The following is an 18,322-nucleotide window of genomic DNA, read 5'->3' as shown; positions in this document are numbered from 1 at the left end:
TATAGGACAATTGAATAAATCTGTTCTTTCATTGGTAGAAATAATATAATGATGCTTCTGTTGCATCAAATAGTACAATAATATAAAAATAGTTTGTTAGGTAATACACATTACTTGCAAACCACAATGATAAGATATACAGTAATTGCAAAATATTTACTTATCTTTTAACTGATTGCAAATGCAAGTTATCTGGGTTAAGACGTTAAGAAATTTTAGAGCCATTCCCAATAAGCACAGGAAATATTACTGGTATTTTTATTTGATGTGTAAATATTTTAATGTGCTTCTTTAAGAATTCATTCTGGGGCCGGCACTGTGGCACAGTGGGTTAAAGCCTTGGCCTGAAGCGCCAGCATCCCATATGGGCACCGGTTCTAGTCCCGACTGCTCCACTTCCAATCCAGCTCTCTGCTGTGGCCTGGGAAAGCAGTAGAAGATGGCCAAGTCTTTGGGCCCCTGCACCTGTGTGGGAGACTCGGAAGAAGCTCCTGGCTTCAGATCGGCGCAGTTCTGGCCGTTGCGGCCATCTGGGGAGTAAACCAGCGGATGGAAGACCTCTCTCTCTCTGCCTCTCTCTCTGTAACTCTGTCTTTCAAATAAATAAAATAAATCTTTTTTAAAAAAGAATTAATTCTAATAGCAGTATATTTGAATACTGACAGTCATATTATCTTCTAGTCATTGCTGATAAAGGAAAGAGGATAAAGAGAACTAATGTCCACATCTTGGATGTACTACAACTAGAAGAGATAAGTGAATAAAGGGGTTTATTGTAACAGTATGATAACAGCACCATATATGCATATCAGTAACAGTGAGAAGGGATGTTTTATATCTGGAGAGATCTAGGGAAGCATCCTGAGAGGTGATGACATTGGAGTCAGTTTTTGAAAGATGAGCAATTGTTTGCCAGGTAAAAGAGAGAGAGAACAATATCCCAGACACAAATACTGCATGCGAAAGGAGGGATGTCAAAATACTGTGTAATTGGCGATTATGTGACTGGACTATGTGACTTGAGTGTGAAGGCTTGAGTTGTGAAGTGGTGATAAGAGAAAATAACGTCGGTTTTATGTGATGCAAATTATGCAAAGTATTTCTGATTACATAATATGAAGGGAAATCATGAGAGGCTGGCAGGTTTGGGAGCTTTCATACTTGTACATTACTATGTCAAACAGCAGAATCCTGGAGGGCAGAAAGATTCTGTAAAGAGGCAAGATGATAAATAGCAAAAACGAAAGGCCCCATACATATCAGTAATAACACAAGGTCGAATGCATCAAAACATTAATTCTTTAATCTGTAGCAGAGTGTAATGCTCTAGGTGTTATTTTAAGAGTATATTTTTATTTTTTGTATTAGAAACTGTACTCCAGGGAATATAAGATTTTTTTTTTTTTTTTTTTTTGACAGGCAGAGTGGACATTGAGAAAGAGACAGAGAGAAAGGTCTTCCTTTGCCATTGGTTCACCCTCCAATGGCCGCCGTGGCTGGCGCGCTGCAGCCGGCGCACCACGCTGATCCGACAGCAGGAGCCAGGTACTTATCCTGGGCTCCCATGGGGTGCAGAGCCCAAGTACTTGGACCATCCTCCACTGCACTCCCTGGCCACAGCAGAGAGCTGGCCTGGAAGAGGGGCAACCGAGACAGAATCTGGCACCCCGAGTGGGACTAGAACCCGGGTGCCGGCGCCGCAAGGCGGAGGATTAGCCTAGTGAGCCGCGGTGCCAGCCAGGGAATACATGATTTAAGACTAACTTCTTGAAGTGTTGTGGAAAATAATATTAATGATGAAGTATACTTGTGATTTGAAACAATTTTAAGAATTACTAGTGAATTATTGACCTTAATATATTTTATAATATATTAGACATTGTCTTTTAGATATCTGTATCATTGTAAAGAAGAGATAATAGTCATCTTTTCAATTATTTAAATCATCCTTCAAATGCATTATAAAAACTTGGAGGGTTTTTTTTTTTAATTGGACTAAAGTTCAGAAAAATGTTGTATTTCTATTTAATATTATCTGAGCAATGTTTTTAAAGGTATATTATTGATATGTGTATTTCTCATTAAGCATTCCTCATGGAGAGGAAATTACTCAGTTTTAGGCAATTTGATTTTCAACATAACATTTTGGAAATAAAGGTATACTAAATAAAACCCCTCCACCTCTATTTTAACATCTGCAAATAATAGAGGAGGAATTTCAGGGCCAATCTTTTATGTCCCTGAATTAACAGATAACTGCATGCCAAACCTGAAACTGAAAAGCAAATATCAAAACTTTGGGCCAATTTCTTTGTATTATTGTTTTTCTGGTTCAAAAATGTTGAACATGACCTTTCTTTTTTTTTTTTTCTTTTTTTTTTTTTTAATTTTTGACAGGAAGAGTGGACAGTGAGAGAGAGAGACAGAGAGGGAAAGGTCTTCCTTTGCCGTTGGTTCACCCTCCAATGGCCGCCACTGCAGCCGGCGCACCGCGCTGATCCGATGGCAGGAGCCAGGATCCAGGTGCTTTTCCTGGTCTCCCATGGGGTGCAGGGCCCAAGCACCTGGGCCATCCTCCACTGTACTCCCGGGCCACAGCAGAGAGCTGGCCTGGAAGAGGGGCAACCGGGACAGAATCCGGCGCCCCAACCGGGACTAGAACCCGGTGTGCCGGCGCCGCAAGGTGGAGGATTAGCCTATTGAGCCACGGCGCCGGCTTGAACATGACCTTTCTTATAACTGAGTTATTAGACATGCAAAAACATAGCTTTTATGTTATTTTATCATATCCTAGCTATTTGAAAATTAATAAAACGCGTGTTTAGCTATTATCTTTTGGATAAAATATTTGAAATCCAGAATATTCATTTTATTTCTCCCAAATGGCTTTTCTTTACAAAAAAAATGCACTTGCTTTCATTTGTTGGAGAATTTTAGATTCATTAATTTCACAATATTTTTTCTTCGGTCAACTTGATTGATTCTATCATTTTTTTTTAAAGCAGAACTCTATCAGTAGTCTAATAATAGAAACTTTTTTTTCTTTGGAAGTAGTTATTTTAATAATCTTTCAAATTACATAACCAACTCTCTATTCTGAACAGTATTTTCAGACTATCTTTTAGCTATATAGTTATATTTTGAAAAGCATCCTGTCTATTCAGCTAAATACTCTAATGACTATTTTGGAAGATGATCATTTAGAGATAATGCATACCAATTAATGGATTAATACATATCAATTAGTGGATTGGTTGGCTAATGATTGTATAATGGGATTCCTTAAAAGCCCAAGGATTTTCCAAAGCAATTCTGAAAGTATCAGTGGGATCTTTAAATTGATTTGAGCAAAAAAAGAAGTGAGTGAATTCCAATTAGCCATGTTATGTAATTTAGATCCAAATTATCTTTTAAAATTCATATTCATATTTAAATCCAAGTTCTATTTTAAAATATGCACTACAATTAGGAGTTTTTCATTTAGAATAAAGGTTTTGTTTTGACCTGGCATATATCCAAGGGACTCTTAAAATAAAATTAATCTTAAATTTCAATAACTATCATTAATAATTTATCTATAAATTATATATATTTATATTAATTGTATATTTATAATAAATAAATTTATGTGTGGGATTATGTATATAATTTATGTATAATTAAGAGTTCATAGAGTGAATTTAAGAAAAATAATATACAATTTGTTAGCTATCAATAAATTAGATGATGTCACCAATTACATTGAGATTAGATAATAGCCAAAGGAATTAATTGGAATTGACAGTAATTATAGGTACCTACCACTGTTACAAACCTGAAAGTTGTTTTATACAGGCTTGACCTTTTGCGCACATGAAAGTTCACAAAAACTGCTTTTAATATACCATTATTCTGTAGTTCTGCTTGGTGGATCATGCAGTAGGTTGCTATAAAATTCATGTGAACTTTCATGAATCCAAATGTCAGGTCAAGTACAGTCATAAATATATATGTATATATTAAAATATTATGTATTAAACTGCCAATAGCAACAATAAAAACAGAGGCCAAGAAATGGAATACAGTAAAAAATGAAGTATTTATTCTTTTGGCTCAATAATGACGTAGCTCACCATTCTTTTTAATAATAGCAATTCCCTGCATGCAGTTCATCAGTACACTACAGTAAATAGTTTTGTAAAAGGAATTAACATTAAACTTTTGGTTTGTGCAAAAAACAAAAATTTATATCATTAGGTAATTGCACAACTTTGCCACTTTATTCGTGGCTAAAAAGGACATAGTCCGTGTTATATCTGTAATAGCTTTTGTGGCGCAGGAATTAAAAAAATAAGACTAGTCTGCATACAGAAATACTACAAAAGTTGTTAAAAAAACAAAGTTCCATGAATAAAGGGTTATATTGAGACAACTATAATTGGTAGAAAATGATCTAGATTTGAGTTTTTGACCAATGTATCTCCTATTGGAATGGTAGAAAATATATTATAACAAAGAAATCCACAAAACCCATTGCCTAACTTTTATTTTAGGAAATTATCCATTGAAAATTCTTATGGATGCAAAAGTTTTGAATTGTGATTAAAAGTAAAAAGCAAAAGCATAAAGTAAAATAAATTGCCATGTCATCAACCTGAAAATAATTTTCTTATGTACAAAATGCTGACAAATAAAATTCATAATATTTTTACATTATTTATATTTAAACAAGCATTGGACGTGTTTGGAGCAAGATATGACGTATAGGTTTTGACAATAGGCAGTGTGTAGTGTGTTTCCTTGTAATCAAGAGAGACACCATGTGACACTCAAGTCGAGTTAAAAATGCAAAAGTAAAGGTATTTTTAAGTAACTTCAAACTATTCTGCTTGACATACAGACAGACAGCTAGTTGAAGTCATTTTACCACCAAGCTGTGACTTCTAACCAAGACTTGTGAGAAACGGATTGAGTAAAATAGAGCAGCATAGGCAATATTGACATGCATTAGTGATAGCTTTTAAACTCTTTATGTTTAATGAATGGTACAGGATACATTCCTGTTGAAAGTTCGCAAAAGACACATACACTGTGGTACATATTTGATTTAATAGAAGTCGTTTATCAGGCTATATATATGTGTATATATATATATTTGCCCAAACATGCACCACAGGGGAAAATAACTATTTACACAACAGAGGGAATTTAATTGACATAAACTGTCAGCTTTGCTGAGAGCAGAAGATGGCAAAGCAATACTGCAGCACAAAGTGGAACAACTTTTCTAAAGCAACACTTTAGATATACTTTTCTAGAACAGGTTTAATAGATTACATTTTTTGGAAATCATTTAACCAAAATTAAATATAGAGCTCTGGAACTTAGAATAACATTTGCACTTGCTGAAACAGAATACTTTGCATAAAAATAATCCTTTAAATATTAGAGGAGACTTTACAGGCACATAACTGTTCCGATATAAACAAACAAAACAGACTAAAACACTTTTAAAATTAAAGCTGTCTAGAAAATGGAAGTACTTGAAACTGTTGGTAGTTTTTTTTTATTTTTCTGGTTTTGAGTAAGAATTTAGTTTTTCAGGCAAAACATTTCTGTCATTATTTGAGACTTGTGGAGTAGGGCTCTTATATACTTTTTCCTCAACGTAAACCTCATTTACAAAAATAGTGACATAGTATTATGAATAAACTATGAATCAGGAACCAGGGAAATCCACTAAAACATATTCTGTAAAAATATGGCAGATATGGAAGTTAAAAATAGAGTAGATGCAAGTACTGTACTAAAGGTGTTTGGTGTAGTTACAATGATCACTTTGCACAACTATCCCTATAGTCTAGGTAGCCATTGGGTTCTCCTCAGCAGTGTCAGCTGGTAATGAAAACAGCAGCCTCTTATCAATGTTGATACCCTGCTGCACAGAGTCGCGGTGACAGAGAGGCCACTGTTTCGTATAGGCACTGACCTTGAGTATTTGTTAAAACAGTCAGTTTGGCATGGACCTCCTGTGAGGGCCCAGTTGACACATACACTTTACCTTCATAGGCTGTAAACAATTGGTCACAAAGAGAATTTTTAGTTTCTTTTTACTTTTGATTTTCTCTAACCTCTTTTCCTTTGCTTTCTTTTTCTGTTTTGTCTTTCTCAAACTTTTCTTTGTCTGGTTTTGTGACACTATCATAAGAAGGAGGAGAGGTGGTAGAGGAACTCCCATCTGTTTTTTCTGGGGTGGAGTTCCCATTTAATTTGTCAATAATCATGTCTTCCTTTATGGGTAAGTCAATCCTCCCTTTGATTGCCTCTTTGTCATATTTACTTGATATCTTCTTTAACCTTTGCTTTAAGAGATAGCATCTGTAATTACGCTGAATGATAGCAGCAGATACCTCCTCTTGTTTGCGCTTCAAAGTGGTGGTAATGGGCTCATAAGAGACTTTGGAGGGGTTTGATGCCATGAACCGGTCCTCCATCTGTATTCTAAGAGCATCCATCTCTCCACTCTCACCCAGAACACGCTTTGTGAAAGCAAACAAAATGTCAAGGCAGTGGATCCGGTCACCACTGACCATGGGCAGGTCCATGGCAATAAGCTGTACTTTGTTTGGTTTTGCTATGAGAAGAGGTGGGTCCAGGGCAGCGGCAAAATCAGAGAGCTTGGAGAACTCTATGAACTGGGTTGCATCGGGGTCGAACTTCTCCCAAACCTCGTAGAACATCTCGAAGTCATCCTCGCTCAGGGGCTCTGCACTTTCCTCCGTAGCAACACTGAAGTTCTCCAGGATGACAGCGATGTACATGTTCACTACCACCAGGAAGGATATGATGATGTAACTGACGAAAAAGAAAATCCCAACAGATGGATTCCCGCAGTCTCCCTTAACTGAGCTTCCAGGATGAATTGTATCGGGGTCACAGTCGGGTGGTGCACTATTGAGAATAGGTGCTAGCAATCCATCCCACCCAGCAGAGGTGGTAATCTGGAACAGGCAGATCATGCTGTTGCCAAAGGTCTCAAAGTTGAACATGTCATCAATTCCAGCTTCCTTTTTAACATAGGCAAAGTTAGACATCCCAAAAATGGCGTAGATGAACATGACCAGGAAGAGCAGGAGGCCGATGTTAAACAATGCAGGAAGGGACATCATCAAAGCAAAGAGCAATGTGCGGATCCCCTTTGCTCCTTTGATCAGACGAAGGATTCGGCCAATCCTGGCGAGGCGGATCACACGGAACAGGGTAGGGGACACAAAATATTTTTCTATCAGCTCAGCAAGAAACATACCTGTAGAAAAATACAGAACACAGTTAAAGCAGTGAGTATCTTACACTTTGCATGGTCTCTGAAAACAACAGATAGGCTATCAAAGCAAAAATTTGGAAATATTTGGATTTATCTTCTAATATTAGCAATTAAATATAACATTGTATTTAATGACTCTATAATGTCACAAAGTTACATGGATTTTCATAAAATCTACTGTAATCTCAGATGGCAGCATGTAATTTAATATTATATACACCTAATTACTATGAATACTTATTTTCATACATGAAATACTTCCAACTACAAATAAAGTTGATTTCTGAAATATTTGAATATAATGCTTTCTATTTTGAATAATAGCATCTTGCAGTTAGAGGAAAATGGAAAATACTTGATATGAAGACAATGCTGAAGTTTCTCAATCTGAAATTCCATAATATCCTATCTCCTCTTCTCTGCTATTAAATCTTAATGCTTCTTTTGAGACTTATCTCAGATGTCATCACATTGTGTTAACTCTTCTAAGCACGGTTCCTCTGTGATCAGCTCCTCTTCAGTGCTTCTTACAGTATTAGTTTTATCTGATAAAAATGATTTTTAAAGCTATCTGCCTCATTCCTCAGCCTGTGCCTTTGTTTATCACTAGGGGGTATCTGATGAGTTTTGTTTCCTATCATCTTCATTCATTCCTCAAGTCCAGTATTTCTTACCTAGTTTCTAATTAGTTCACTTTGTAAATAAGCCTACATTTCATAGTTTTATTTAAATATGTTACTGTTGAACTTTAAGTGAGCACACAGAATTGTTCTCATCTCTAATATCCATTTTCAACAGGTGACAGACCTCTGAGGATTCATCTGCCTACAAGTGCATCTGTCTGTGATTAAAGCATTCTTACCTACAATGGAAAGAATCACAACCACAAAATCAAAGATGTTCCAGCCTATGGTGAAGTAGTAGTATCTGAGGGAGACAAGTTTCAGTACAAATTCTCCAGTAAAGAGGACAATGAAAACGAGGTTGATCCGGGACAAAACTAGGGTCATATATTTGCTCTGGTCATCAGTTTCCACCATCATGGTGACCATATTGAGACAGATGAGGATCATGATGCTGATATCAAAGACTTGTCTGGTTACAAAATCAAAGACCATTCCCTGGAGTTTGTTCTAGAAGTAGAGAAAAGAGATAAAGGTACATATGTATTTGGTCTGTGTGAATGAATGTGTGTGTGTGTTTGTGTGTAGAATAATCCAGTAAAATTTCAGTAAAAATCCTTCTATGTGTGACCAGTAAGTGTGCACTTTTCTCACATTACCTTACCCAATTTTGTGTACTCCATCTCTTCACATTAAAAAAGCACTAATAGAAGAAAAATCATGACAAGAACAAATCATATTTGGTTTATTTACATTTCATGGGAAACCAAAGTTGAGTCCTGATGGTTGATGTACAATGTAATACTTTATCCATTTTAGTATTTTTTTTTTGTTCTAGTACCATTGGTTGAACTCTGTAATTAACACTCAATTGTTCTTAGGTGTTTAAATTTTAACTGAAAAGTGATCCCTGTTAGGAATTTGGAAAACATTATGTTGAGTGAAATAAGCCAATCCCAAAGGGACAAATACCACTTGTTCTCCTTGATAGGTGACAACTAACTGAGCACCAAAAAGGAAACCTGTTAAAGTGAAATGAACACTATGAAACGGTGACTTGATCAGCCCTCACTCTGACTGTTGATGAGCAGCTTAATATGTTATCCCTCTTAGTAGTTTTTTTGTTTGTTCTACTTAATACTTTTGGTTGAATACTGTAATCAATACACAATTCTTCTTAAGTGCTGAAACTTAACTGAAAAGTGTTCGCTGTTAAATGTAAGAGTGGGAATAAAAGAGGGAAGAGATGTGCAATTCAGGACATGCTCAAGCTGACTTGCCTCAAACGGTGGAGTTAGAAACATACCAGGGGATTCCAATTCAATCCCATCAAGGTGGCATGTACCAATGCCATCTCACTAGTCCCAGTGATCAATTTCTGTTCACAATTGATCATAATGATAGGACTAAGAACCAAAGGGATCACATAAACAAGACTAGTGTCTGCAAATACTAGCTGATAGAATCAAAAAGGGAGAGAATGATCCAACATGGGAAGCGAGATACTCAGCAGACCCATAGAATGGCAAATGTCCTAACAGCACTCTGGCCTCATAATCAACCCTTAAGGCATGCGGATCCGGCTGAAATGCCCATGAGAGTATTTCAGGCATGGAAAGCCAAGATACTCTGGGGGGGGGGAAAAAAAAACCTAAATGAAATATCTCCACGAGTGAGATCCCAGTGGAAAGAATGGGTCATCAAAGAAGGAGGTACCATTCTCTGAAGGGAGGAGAGAACTTCCACTTTGACCATGGCCTTGTCTAAATATGATCAGAGTCAGTGAACTCAGGGGGCTTCCATAGCCTTGGCAGCTCATGACAAGAGCCTAGGGTGATTACTGATGCCATAAACAAGAGTGTCAATTTGTTAAGTCAACAACAGGAGTCACTGTGCACTTACTCCTCATGTAGGATCTGTGTCCTTAGTGTGCTGTACATTGAGATTTAATGCTATAACTAGTACTCAAACAGTATTTTTCACTTTATGTTTTTGTGTGGGAGCAAACTGTTGAAATCTTTACTTAATGTATGCTAAACTGATCTTCTGTATATAACGAGAACAGAAAATGAATGTTGATGTGAATTGAATGGGAGAGGGAGTGGATAAGGGGAGGGTTGCGGGTTGGAGGGACGTTATGGGGGGGAAGCCATTGTAATCCATATTCTGCACTTTGGAAATTTATATTCATTAAATAACAGTTAAAAATGTGAATTGCAGCACAATTCAAAATAGCCAAGACCTGGAACCAACATAAATGCCCATCAACGGTAGACTGGATAAAGAAATTATGGGATATGTACTCTTTAGAATACTATACCGCAGTAAGAAACAATGAAATCCAGTCATTTGCAACAAAATGGAGGAATCTGGAACACATCATGCTGAGTGAAATAAGCCAGTCCCAAAGGGACAAATACCATATGTTCTCCCTCATTGGTGACAACTGACTGAACACCAAAAAGGAAACCTGTTGAAGTGAAATCGACGCTATGAGAAACGGTGACTTGATCAGCATAGCCCTGACTGTTAATGAACAACTTAATACATTATCCCTCTTAGTAGTTTTTTTTTTTTGTCTGTTCTACTTAATATGACTGGTTTAATTCTGTAATTAATACACAGTTATTCTTAAGTGTTGAAACTTAACTGAAATGTGATCCCTGTTAAACATAAGAGTGGGAATAAGAGAGGGAAGAGATGTACAATTTGGGACATGCTCAAGCTGACTTGCCCCAAATGGTAGAGTTAGAAACATACCAGGGGACTCCAATTTAATCCCATCAAGGTGGCATGTACCAATGCCATCTCACTAGTCCGAGTGATCAATTTCAGTTCACAATTGATCATAATGAAAGGACTAAGAGTCAAAGGGATCGCATAAACAAGTCTAGTACCTGCTAATACTAACCGACAGAATAAATAAAGGGGAGAGTGATCCAACATGGGAAGCGAGATACTCAGCAGACTCATAGAATGGCGGATGTCCTAAACAGCACTCTGGCCTCAGAATCAGCCCTAAAGGCATTCCGATCTGGCTGAAAAGGCCATGAGAGTATTTCAGGCATGGAAAGCCAAGACACTCTGGCAAGAAAAAAAAAAAAAAAAACAACTAAATGAAAGATCTCTGTGAGTGAGATCCCAGTGGAAAGAACAGGTCTTCAAAGAAGGAGGTACCTTTCTCTGAAGGGAAGAGAGAACCTCCACTTTGACTATGACCTTGTCTAAACAAGATAAGATTTGGAGAACTCAAGGGGCTTCCATAGCCTTGGAAACTCATGACTGGTGCATAGGGAGATTACTGATGCCATAAACAGGAGTGTCAATTTGTAAAGTCAACAACAGGAGTCACTGTGCACTTACTCCTCATGTAGGATCTCTCTCCTTAGTGTGCTGTACATTGAGACTTAATGCTATAACGAGTACACAAACAGTATATTTCACTTTATGTTTCTGTGTGGGAGCAAACTGTTGAAATCTTTACTTAATGTGTACTAAACTGATCTGTAAAAAAAAAAAAAGAAGAAGAAATTATCAATTCCCAACTTGACTCTTACTGGGATTAAACACGACAATAGGTTTGATCTGATTTCATCATCATTTAAAAAATCATCTATTGTTTTTCACTTTATGTTTCTGTGTGGGAGCAAACTGTTGAAATCTTTACTTAATGTATGCTAAACTGATCTTCTGTATATAAAGAGAATCGAAAATGAATCCTCATGTGAATGGAAGGGGAGAGGGTGTGGGAAAGGGGAGGGTTGTGGGTGGGAGGGACATTATGGGGGGGAAGCCATTGTAATCCATAAGCCTACTTTGGAAATTTATATTCATTAAATAAAAAAAAGAAAGAAAAAAATATAAACATAAATTGGAGAAAATTGGCTGACAGTATGTATAGTTTGCTTTTAATAACTATGATGATTTTTATATAAATGAAAATTAATAAGGAAGATTTACAACATAAGTTAATGTACATAGACTTTTAGATAGATGAATATAACATTTATAAATATTTTAGAAACTTTGGTTTATAATTATTTCATTTATTCAAAACGTATCAATCATTTTTGTATTCCAAGGTATGTCTGTGTGCTTGCTTGTTAAATTATTTACCTTTCTCTTCATCTGTCCTTCTTTAAGCTTCCACAAAAATATATGACCTTTAAACAATTTTTCCTTTGTTTTATTAACAACCATATCAGGAATCATACGCTTTCAGATTCCTATGTTAATGTAACTATAAAATTTTGTTTTATTAGGGAAATTAATTTGTAGTAATTTAAAAATAAAGCATGCAATAACATTTCACAGCTTACCAGAAACCAATCATGAGCTGACCATGTTCCCATGTTTAAATGACCTTCAGGGAAGCAGATTCATTGTCTTCTGTGCATAGCACCCTACTCCTTTCCTTCCCCTCCAACTCGCAACTCCAACTACACTTAAAGGGATGGCAAAGGGAAGTCCTTTAAAGGATTCATAAGACTTATCAAGACCCAGTTCTGGCAATTATAGGGTTTATGACCCAGGGCATGAGGCTTCTCTGGGCATGTCACCTATGCTTCACTTATCTTAGACAATGGGTGAGTTAAGTGTGCAGCTTTGTGAATATAAGCAAGCTCTAGTGTGCCATTCTACTATTTTGAATCCCCACTGATTAAGCATTCTGAACGAGATTTTGTATTTTTCATGTATTTGGTGAAATAGTAAACAATTTTTGTGACACTCATTTCCATTCTAAACAGTCTAGGAGTATATTCTAGTCTTGAGAGTGGTGAAAATAGAGAATATAGAGAAGGCTATGGAGCACAAGCTTGAGAAGGTTGGGGAGGCTGGAAATCTTTACCTACTTAGAGGTACAGGACAGTACCATACACTCAGTTTGGCTGAGCAGGAACCAGTGTTCTGTTGGCAGTAAAGAGCAATATCTACTTTTAAAGAACTTGGTCATTATTATTGAGTGTAGCAGTTGTGAACTGTCCTACACAATAAGAACTTAAAATGTAAGACTAGATATTCATGAAATCACATAATAACTCATATGTAGAGCATTGCTCAGTGTGATCATATGAAAATATGGCTTTGGAATATTAAATATGAAAAGTTCTTACTGCTGGCCGAGGTATGGGTTTCTGAGGCTTCTTGGAACCAAGTTTCTTCATTGCATTGTAATATTTTTTCTGTTCTTCTGTCATAAAGATGTCTTGACCTCCAAAGTAAAGATATAGTATAAAACTGGTTACAATCCCAATATGTGTTAAGATAGCGCTTTTACAAAAAAACTTGAGTCTTTCCTTTAATCTTTTCTCAATTTTTAAATGCATGATTTCCTGTTTTATATAGATTTATTTTGCTTTTCCCACTTATGTGACAATATTACATCAAAATCTATAAGCATGTAACACTCTGCTTAACCAAGAATTCTAATTTGACTATACTGTGTTTGTAAGGAGGTTCAAGGGTCCCAAATATATTTTTTGTGAAACAAAATATGTTTTCTTAGCCCACTTAACTCTTGACAGATCTACACATTTCTTCAAACATTTTTGAGCAAGAAAATATATTTAACGTATGACACAGTTTCTTGCTGCTTAGAGAGGAAGGACACTGACGCCACAAGTAGAAAGTACATGGTGATATGCCAGAAGGGAAAATGGGCTGCAGAGGCAACAATAAATGTAGAGACTCACAGACAGGCTTTACTTAGGAGGTTGCCATTCAACCTGGCATTAAAGGATGATTAGGATATGTTAGGCAAAGCATCCAGGAAAAGAAAATATCACGTGTAAAGTTATACAGATACAAACGCAAGGCTTGTACAGCAAGGGCAGATCACCATGCAGCTGAGTGCATAGCTCATGCCAGTGGTGATGGTGAGTGAGTGGGTAGGTGGTGTAGGGAAACAGATATGAGAAGGAGGATGGGTCAAGATGCAGCTGGGAAACTAGTGGCGGTGACTGCTGAAAGGTTCTGTAAGCCAGGTTCAAACACTGGAGACCCAGCGGGTGTCCTGAAGCCCTGGCACATTTTGGCATTAGAGAGTTACCACAGCAGCTCTGCAGGGGATGAGCCTGAAGAGCAGCTACTAGCTAGAGGCTGGAAACCACTGTAGCTGAACAGACTGTGTAGCCAGCTGAAAATGACAAAAGCACAGTGACTGACTGTCGGGAGTATTTGATCATCTACAGAACCTTGTAATGGAGAAAGGTGAAGGTTGAGGAATACTTATCTTCTTTTTCTGCTGATTGAAGTTATCTATGATGACACCAATGAATAGATTCAGAGTGAAGAATGACCCAAAGATGATAAAGATGACAAAGTATAAATACATATACAGATTTTCTTCATATACAGGCTGAAGTTTAACCTAAATCATATTGAAAATATTAAATAACATTTTAAAACCACAATGAATAAACTAGATTAATAATGTGATGAGTACTATTACTTCATATGCAGCTAAATTGTCTTGCCTTGAAGTATTGCCCTACAAAAGCAATTCTTTTTCAAGCTAGTGCGACGCAGTGTGATGAAAGTGTGCAACTATTGTGATTCTTCTTGGATCTATTTTCCCATTGTGGCTTACCTGAATGTATTATTTAGTGTAAATAATAATTATATAAACATCTTTTTGACCCTACTACTAATCTTATAATACATTTTGCAATATTTAAATATGGTTTTGGATATAATGGCTTTTAGAAATTTTAAGAGCAGAACATTGACTTCTAAGAGGAAAGTTCAGCATACACTGTTACATTCTAAGAGATTCTTTTTATTTCTATTTTCTAAACAGTTTCCTTGAAACTTGTTTACTTTTCTGTAGCATGATATGCTTGGAAGCTGCCACACAAACTTTGGTAACCATACTCTCCAGGGAGGGGAAAACAAGTTATTCCCCACTAAATACCTTTTTCACTGTGAACAGTCTCATTAACTGGAGCAATCTGATGTCTCATGATTCACATAGTTAGTAAGCTTTCATGTAAATACATGTGACATATTAGACATACATTAACCAGAATATCATCTACATTGAAGCATGCTGGTTTAATGATCATCTCTGTATGCAATGGTAAAGGCTCTGATTTCATCTAAAGTAAATCCTAATATATAAATTTTTTCAGTTAAATTATCACCAGTGTTCACCATGGAAAATATAGTAGAAATAAACAGTAACAGTGATACGTACATCTCGGGAATCAACAGCTGCATACATAATATCCATCCAGCCTTTAAAAGTGGCCTGTAAGAAACAGAAATTTGAATTTTGCATAAAATATCCATCCGAGAATGTGGCTTTTATAAAATGAAAATATGACAGCATTATAATGAATAATTTTCATATAAAGTTATGAAATGTTCTATTAAGATATTGAAATAAATTGAATAAAATTAAATTTAGATAATAAAACATTTGTTATTTAGAACTCAAGAACTATTTTCTTTCTTTTAGAAAATATTCTATTTTTTTCTACACTAAAATTCAATGAGACTTAATTCATGTAAATCCCTTCTCAATCTGAAGTCCCTTTCATTCCAAAAGGTAAACTCTGTGATTCAAACTTATAGGTGTGTTCACACTTGAAATCCACCTCCATAAAATTTGTATTTCCTCACAGACTAGAATCACACTTCTTTGATCTTCATACAATAAACTATCTGGCAAATAACTGATGCATTTAAATGTGCATTATTATTTTAAAGCTTCTTTAGCAATGATCACTTATAGTAACTAAAAGTGATCATAGTGCTCAATAATAAAACAAGGAAAAATGGAAACAGAAATATAAAACCACATTAAAACATACAGAGAGCTCATTATTGGGGGAATATAAAGCAAATGTAGTATCTTTACAATCAAGTCAAACTAAACTATAGGTGTCATCATCAACTACTTTTCTACTGTCAAACACTAGTCATTCAAAGAACAGAGGAAATAATCTTACTTGAAACATTTTGAATATGAATTCAAAACTGATACTGTAGACACTTACCACTTGAAGCAATGCAAGATAACCAGCGCCAACATTATCAAAATTTACTTTCACGTTTTTCCAGCGAGCTTGATTGCCAAGAGCCTGACAATCACTCCAATTGTTGACTTCTTTGACATCAAACCTGTTGCCCGTTGTCATGTTGACACAGTGATAGAACTTGCCAGCAAACAGATTCACACCCATGATGCTAAAGATCAGCCAGAAGATGAGGCAAACCAGCAGCACGTTCATGATAGAGGGGATTGCTCCCACCAGAGCATTCACAACCACCTAGAGGAGGCAATGGGGACCAGGCAGCTTAAAAAGTGCTAAGATGGAAACCATCGATTCATTTGGTATTAAAATGCACTTGGAAAGAGTTAAATAAAAATCCAGATGAACTTCTAAGTTGTTTCTTCTAACATTTTCTAGTATATATTTGATGAGGAAAAACAATGACACATCTAAAGATATGGGAGTTAAGAAAAGCAAAATAGATCCAAGTGTGAAAACAAATAAACAAAACCTGATACAGTAAGACGGAGTCAGAAAATGTTTCCATTGTGGGGGAAGAAAAAGAAAAAAAAAAGCATTAAATGCAACAGAAGAAATGATCGCCTTTCAGCAATTTATATTTTAAATATTTATTTACTTGAAAGAGAGAGTTAAAGAGAGAGAAGGAGAGTCAGGGAGAAATCTTTCATCTGCTCATTTACTCCCCAAATGGCCACAATGGCCTGGGCCAGCCAGGCTGGATCCAAAAACCAGGAACTTCATCTGGGTCTCCCACACGGCTGGCAGGAGCCCAAGTACTTGGGCACCATCTATTGCTTTCCCAGGCACCTTAGCAGGGAGCTGGATGGGAAATGGAGCAACTGGGTCATGAAGGGACATTGTCACAGGTGGCAGCTTAACCAGCCATAATGCCGGCTGACAGGCCATACATTTTAATTTTCAAGAATGTTAACAAGTGGATGGCAACTTGAAAGGTGAGCAAGCTCTTTACAAATAAATAGAGTATTACCAGTATCTTAAATCTATATCCTCAGATCAAGTTAAGTTTTTATGATGATGAAGAATAAGATTAGGAATTCATCAAGTCCTTTTTTCTTGTTACAGGCAAATTCCAATTTAACAAGACCATACTGAATCAGGAAAAGAGTTAGGATGAGGTTTGAACACAAACAGTTTGAGCATTTGCTCATTATTGTTACTCCACAATCTCTCAAAAATTTACTTTGGGACAATTGCTACTTTACCAAACAAGGCGGACCAATTCTGTGATGGGCAGATCCAATCACCTTTCATCCTAATAAATTCCAAAAATATTATGATGTATTTTGAAATATCTACAGAGGTTGACAGTTAATATACTTCATATTTGATTATTTTGTTAGGCATTCATATTAAGTGGCACTACTGTTTTATTTTAAAAATGCCTTAAACATTAGTTTAGACATCAAAGAATTTTAAACTGACATCAAGTCTGCACTCCACAGCTTTAAAAAATTTCCCGTGTTATTAAATTCTATTTCTTTTATAAATTATATATATTTGCCAGTTTTTTTTTAAATTTGTGTAAAATAAACTCCATGACTCCACAAATTATCCTATGCTGAAATAAGATGACATGACACTTTTATAGAATTTACCACTGCTATGTTAATTTTCCCATGTGACTGAATTAAAAATGCTTAACTTAGAATGTTTTTCATATTTGAACAAATTTGTAAGTTTTAATTTTTTTTAAATTGCTCTCTCTCTGAAGAAATGAACTATTAATATGAAACCATGAAACTTGGTGAGGGCTTAAGTAACATCAGTCATGGAAAAGATTGGTTTGATAAAAACCTGGAATTATTTAACAATCTCTATGATTTTTTTCTTATAACTTTATCAGTAGCAATGAAATGCAGTTACAATGTGAAGACCAAGTCTTTCTCAGCTTACAATGCTGCTGGAGTCTGGTGAGTGCTTTTGTTCTCACTGATGAGTCAGTTTTGAAGTCAAGATTGAAGCTTTTTTATTGCCCCAAACAAACCACCTCCTAATATAAAAAGCCCTGTGGACTAGAGGGAATTCAATATCAGTGTGCATTTTCAAGCCAGATTAAACAAAGCTGGCCTTTGTGCTAAACACTATTGAGAAGGGTGTGGGAAGTGGGTGTGTATCTATATAGCTGTTATTTTATGTTTACACGCATAATATACTTACTAAGTAAGAGAGCTGGAGAGGAAAAACTAAGTGCTATGGAAAAAGTGAACCTCATTCTGAAAGCTCATTTAAAAGGGAGATCCATAAAACAATCCCCAGGGGTGGCCTCAAATACTTAGGTAATTATCCTAACACTTTTGTTGCTTTGAATGCATAGATTTTCTTAAGAGACTGCAATTTAACATTGATTTCCTGGATAA

At 36.1% G+C, this 18,322-nt stretch overlaps 1 protein-coding gene across 5 annotated transcripts in view; it reads right to left on the bottom strand.

Moving 5' to 3' along the window:
- Positions 1–4,062: 4,062 nt before the first annotated feature.
- Positions 4,063–18,322, bottom strand: part of SCN3A (sodium voltage-gated channel alpha subunit 3) — a 117,696-nt gene continuing 103,436 nt past the window's right edge. For all 5 annotated transcript variants that reach the window (XM_070070740.1, XM_051848557.2, XM_051848559.2 and 2 more), the window contains 6 exons: positions 15,927–16,199; positions 15,122–15,175; positions 14,159–14,296; positions 13,041–13,145; positions 8,166–8,436; positions 4,063–7,285 (listed from right to left, as the gene is read on the bottom strand). In XM_070070740.1, the coding sequence (XP_069926841.1) occupies positions 6,090–7,285; positions 8,166–8,436; positions 13,041–13,145; positions 14,159–14,296; positions 15,122–15,175; positions 15,927–16,199 (2,037 nt within the window). In that variant the 3' untranslated portion in view covers positions 4,063–6,089. The remainder of the gene's footprint in view (positions 7,286–8,165; positions 8,437–13,040; positions 13,146–14,158; positions 14,297–15,121; positions 15,176–15,926; positions 16,200–18,322) is intronic.

The sequence above is a fragment of the Oryctolagus cuniculus genome, chromosome 3 (assembly GCF_964237555.1).
Source record: "Oryctolagus cuniculus chromosome 3, mOryCun1.1, whole genome shotgun sequence".
In the NCBI taxonomy this organism is placed as follows: Eukaryota; Metazoa; Chordata; class Mammalia; order Lagomorpha; family Leporidae; genus Oryctolagus; species Oryctolagus cuniculus.
The sequence above is the reverse complement of the archived record's forward strand: the minus strand, read 5'-3'. Positions and strand labels throughout refer to the sequence as shown.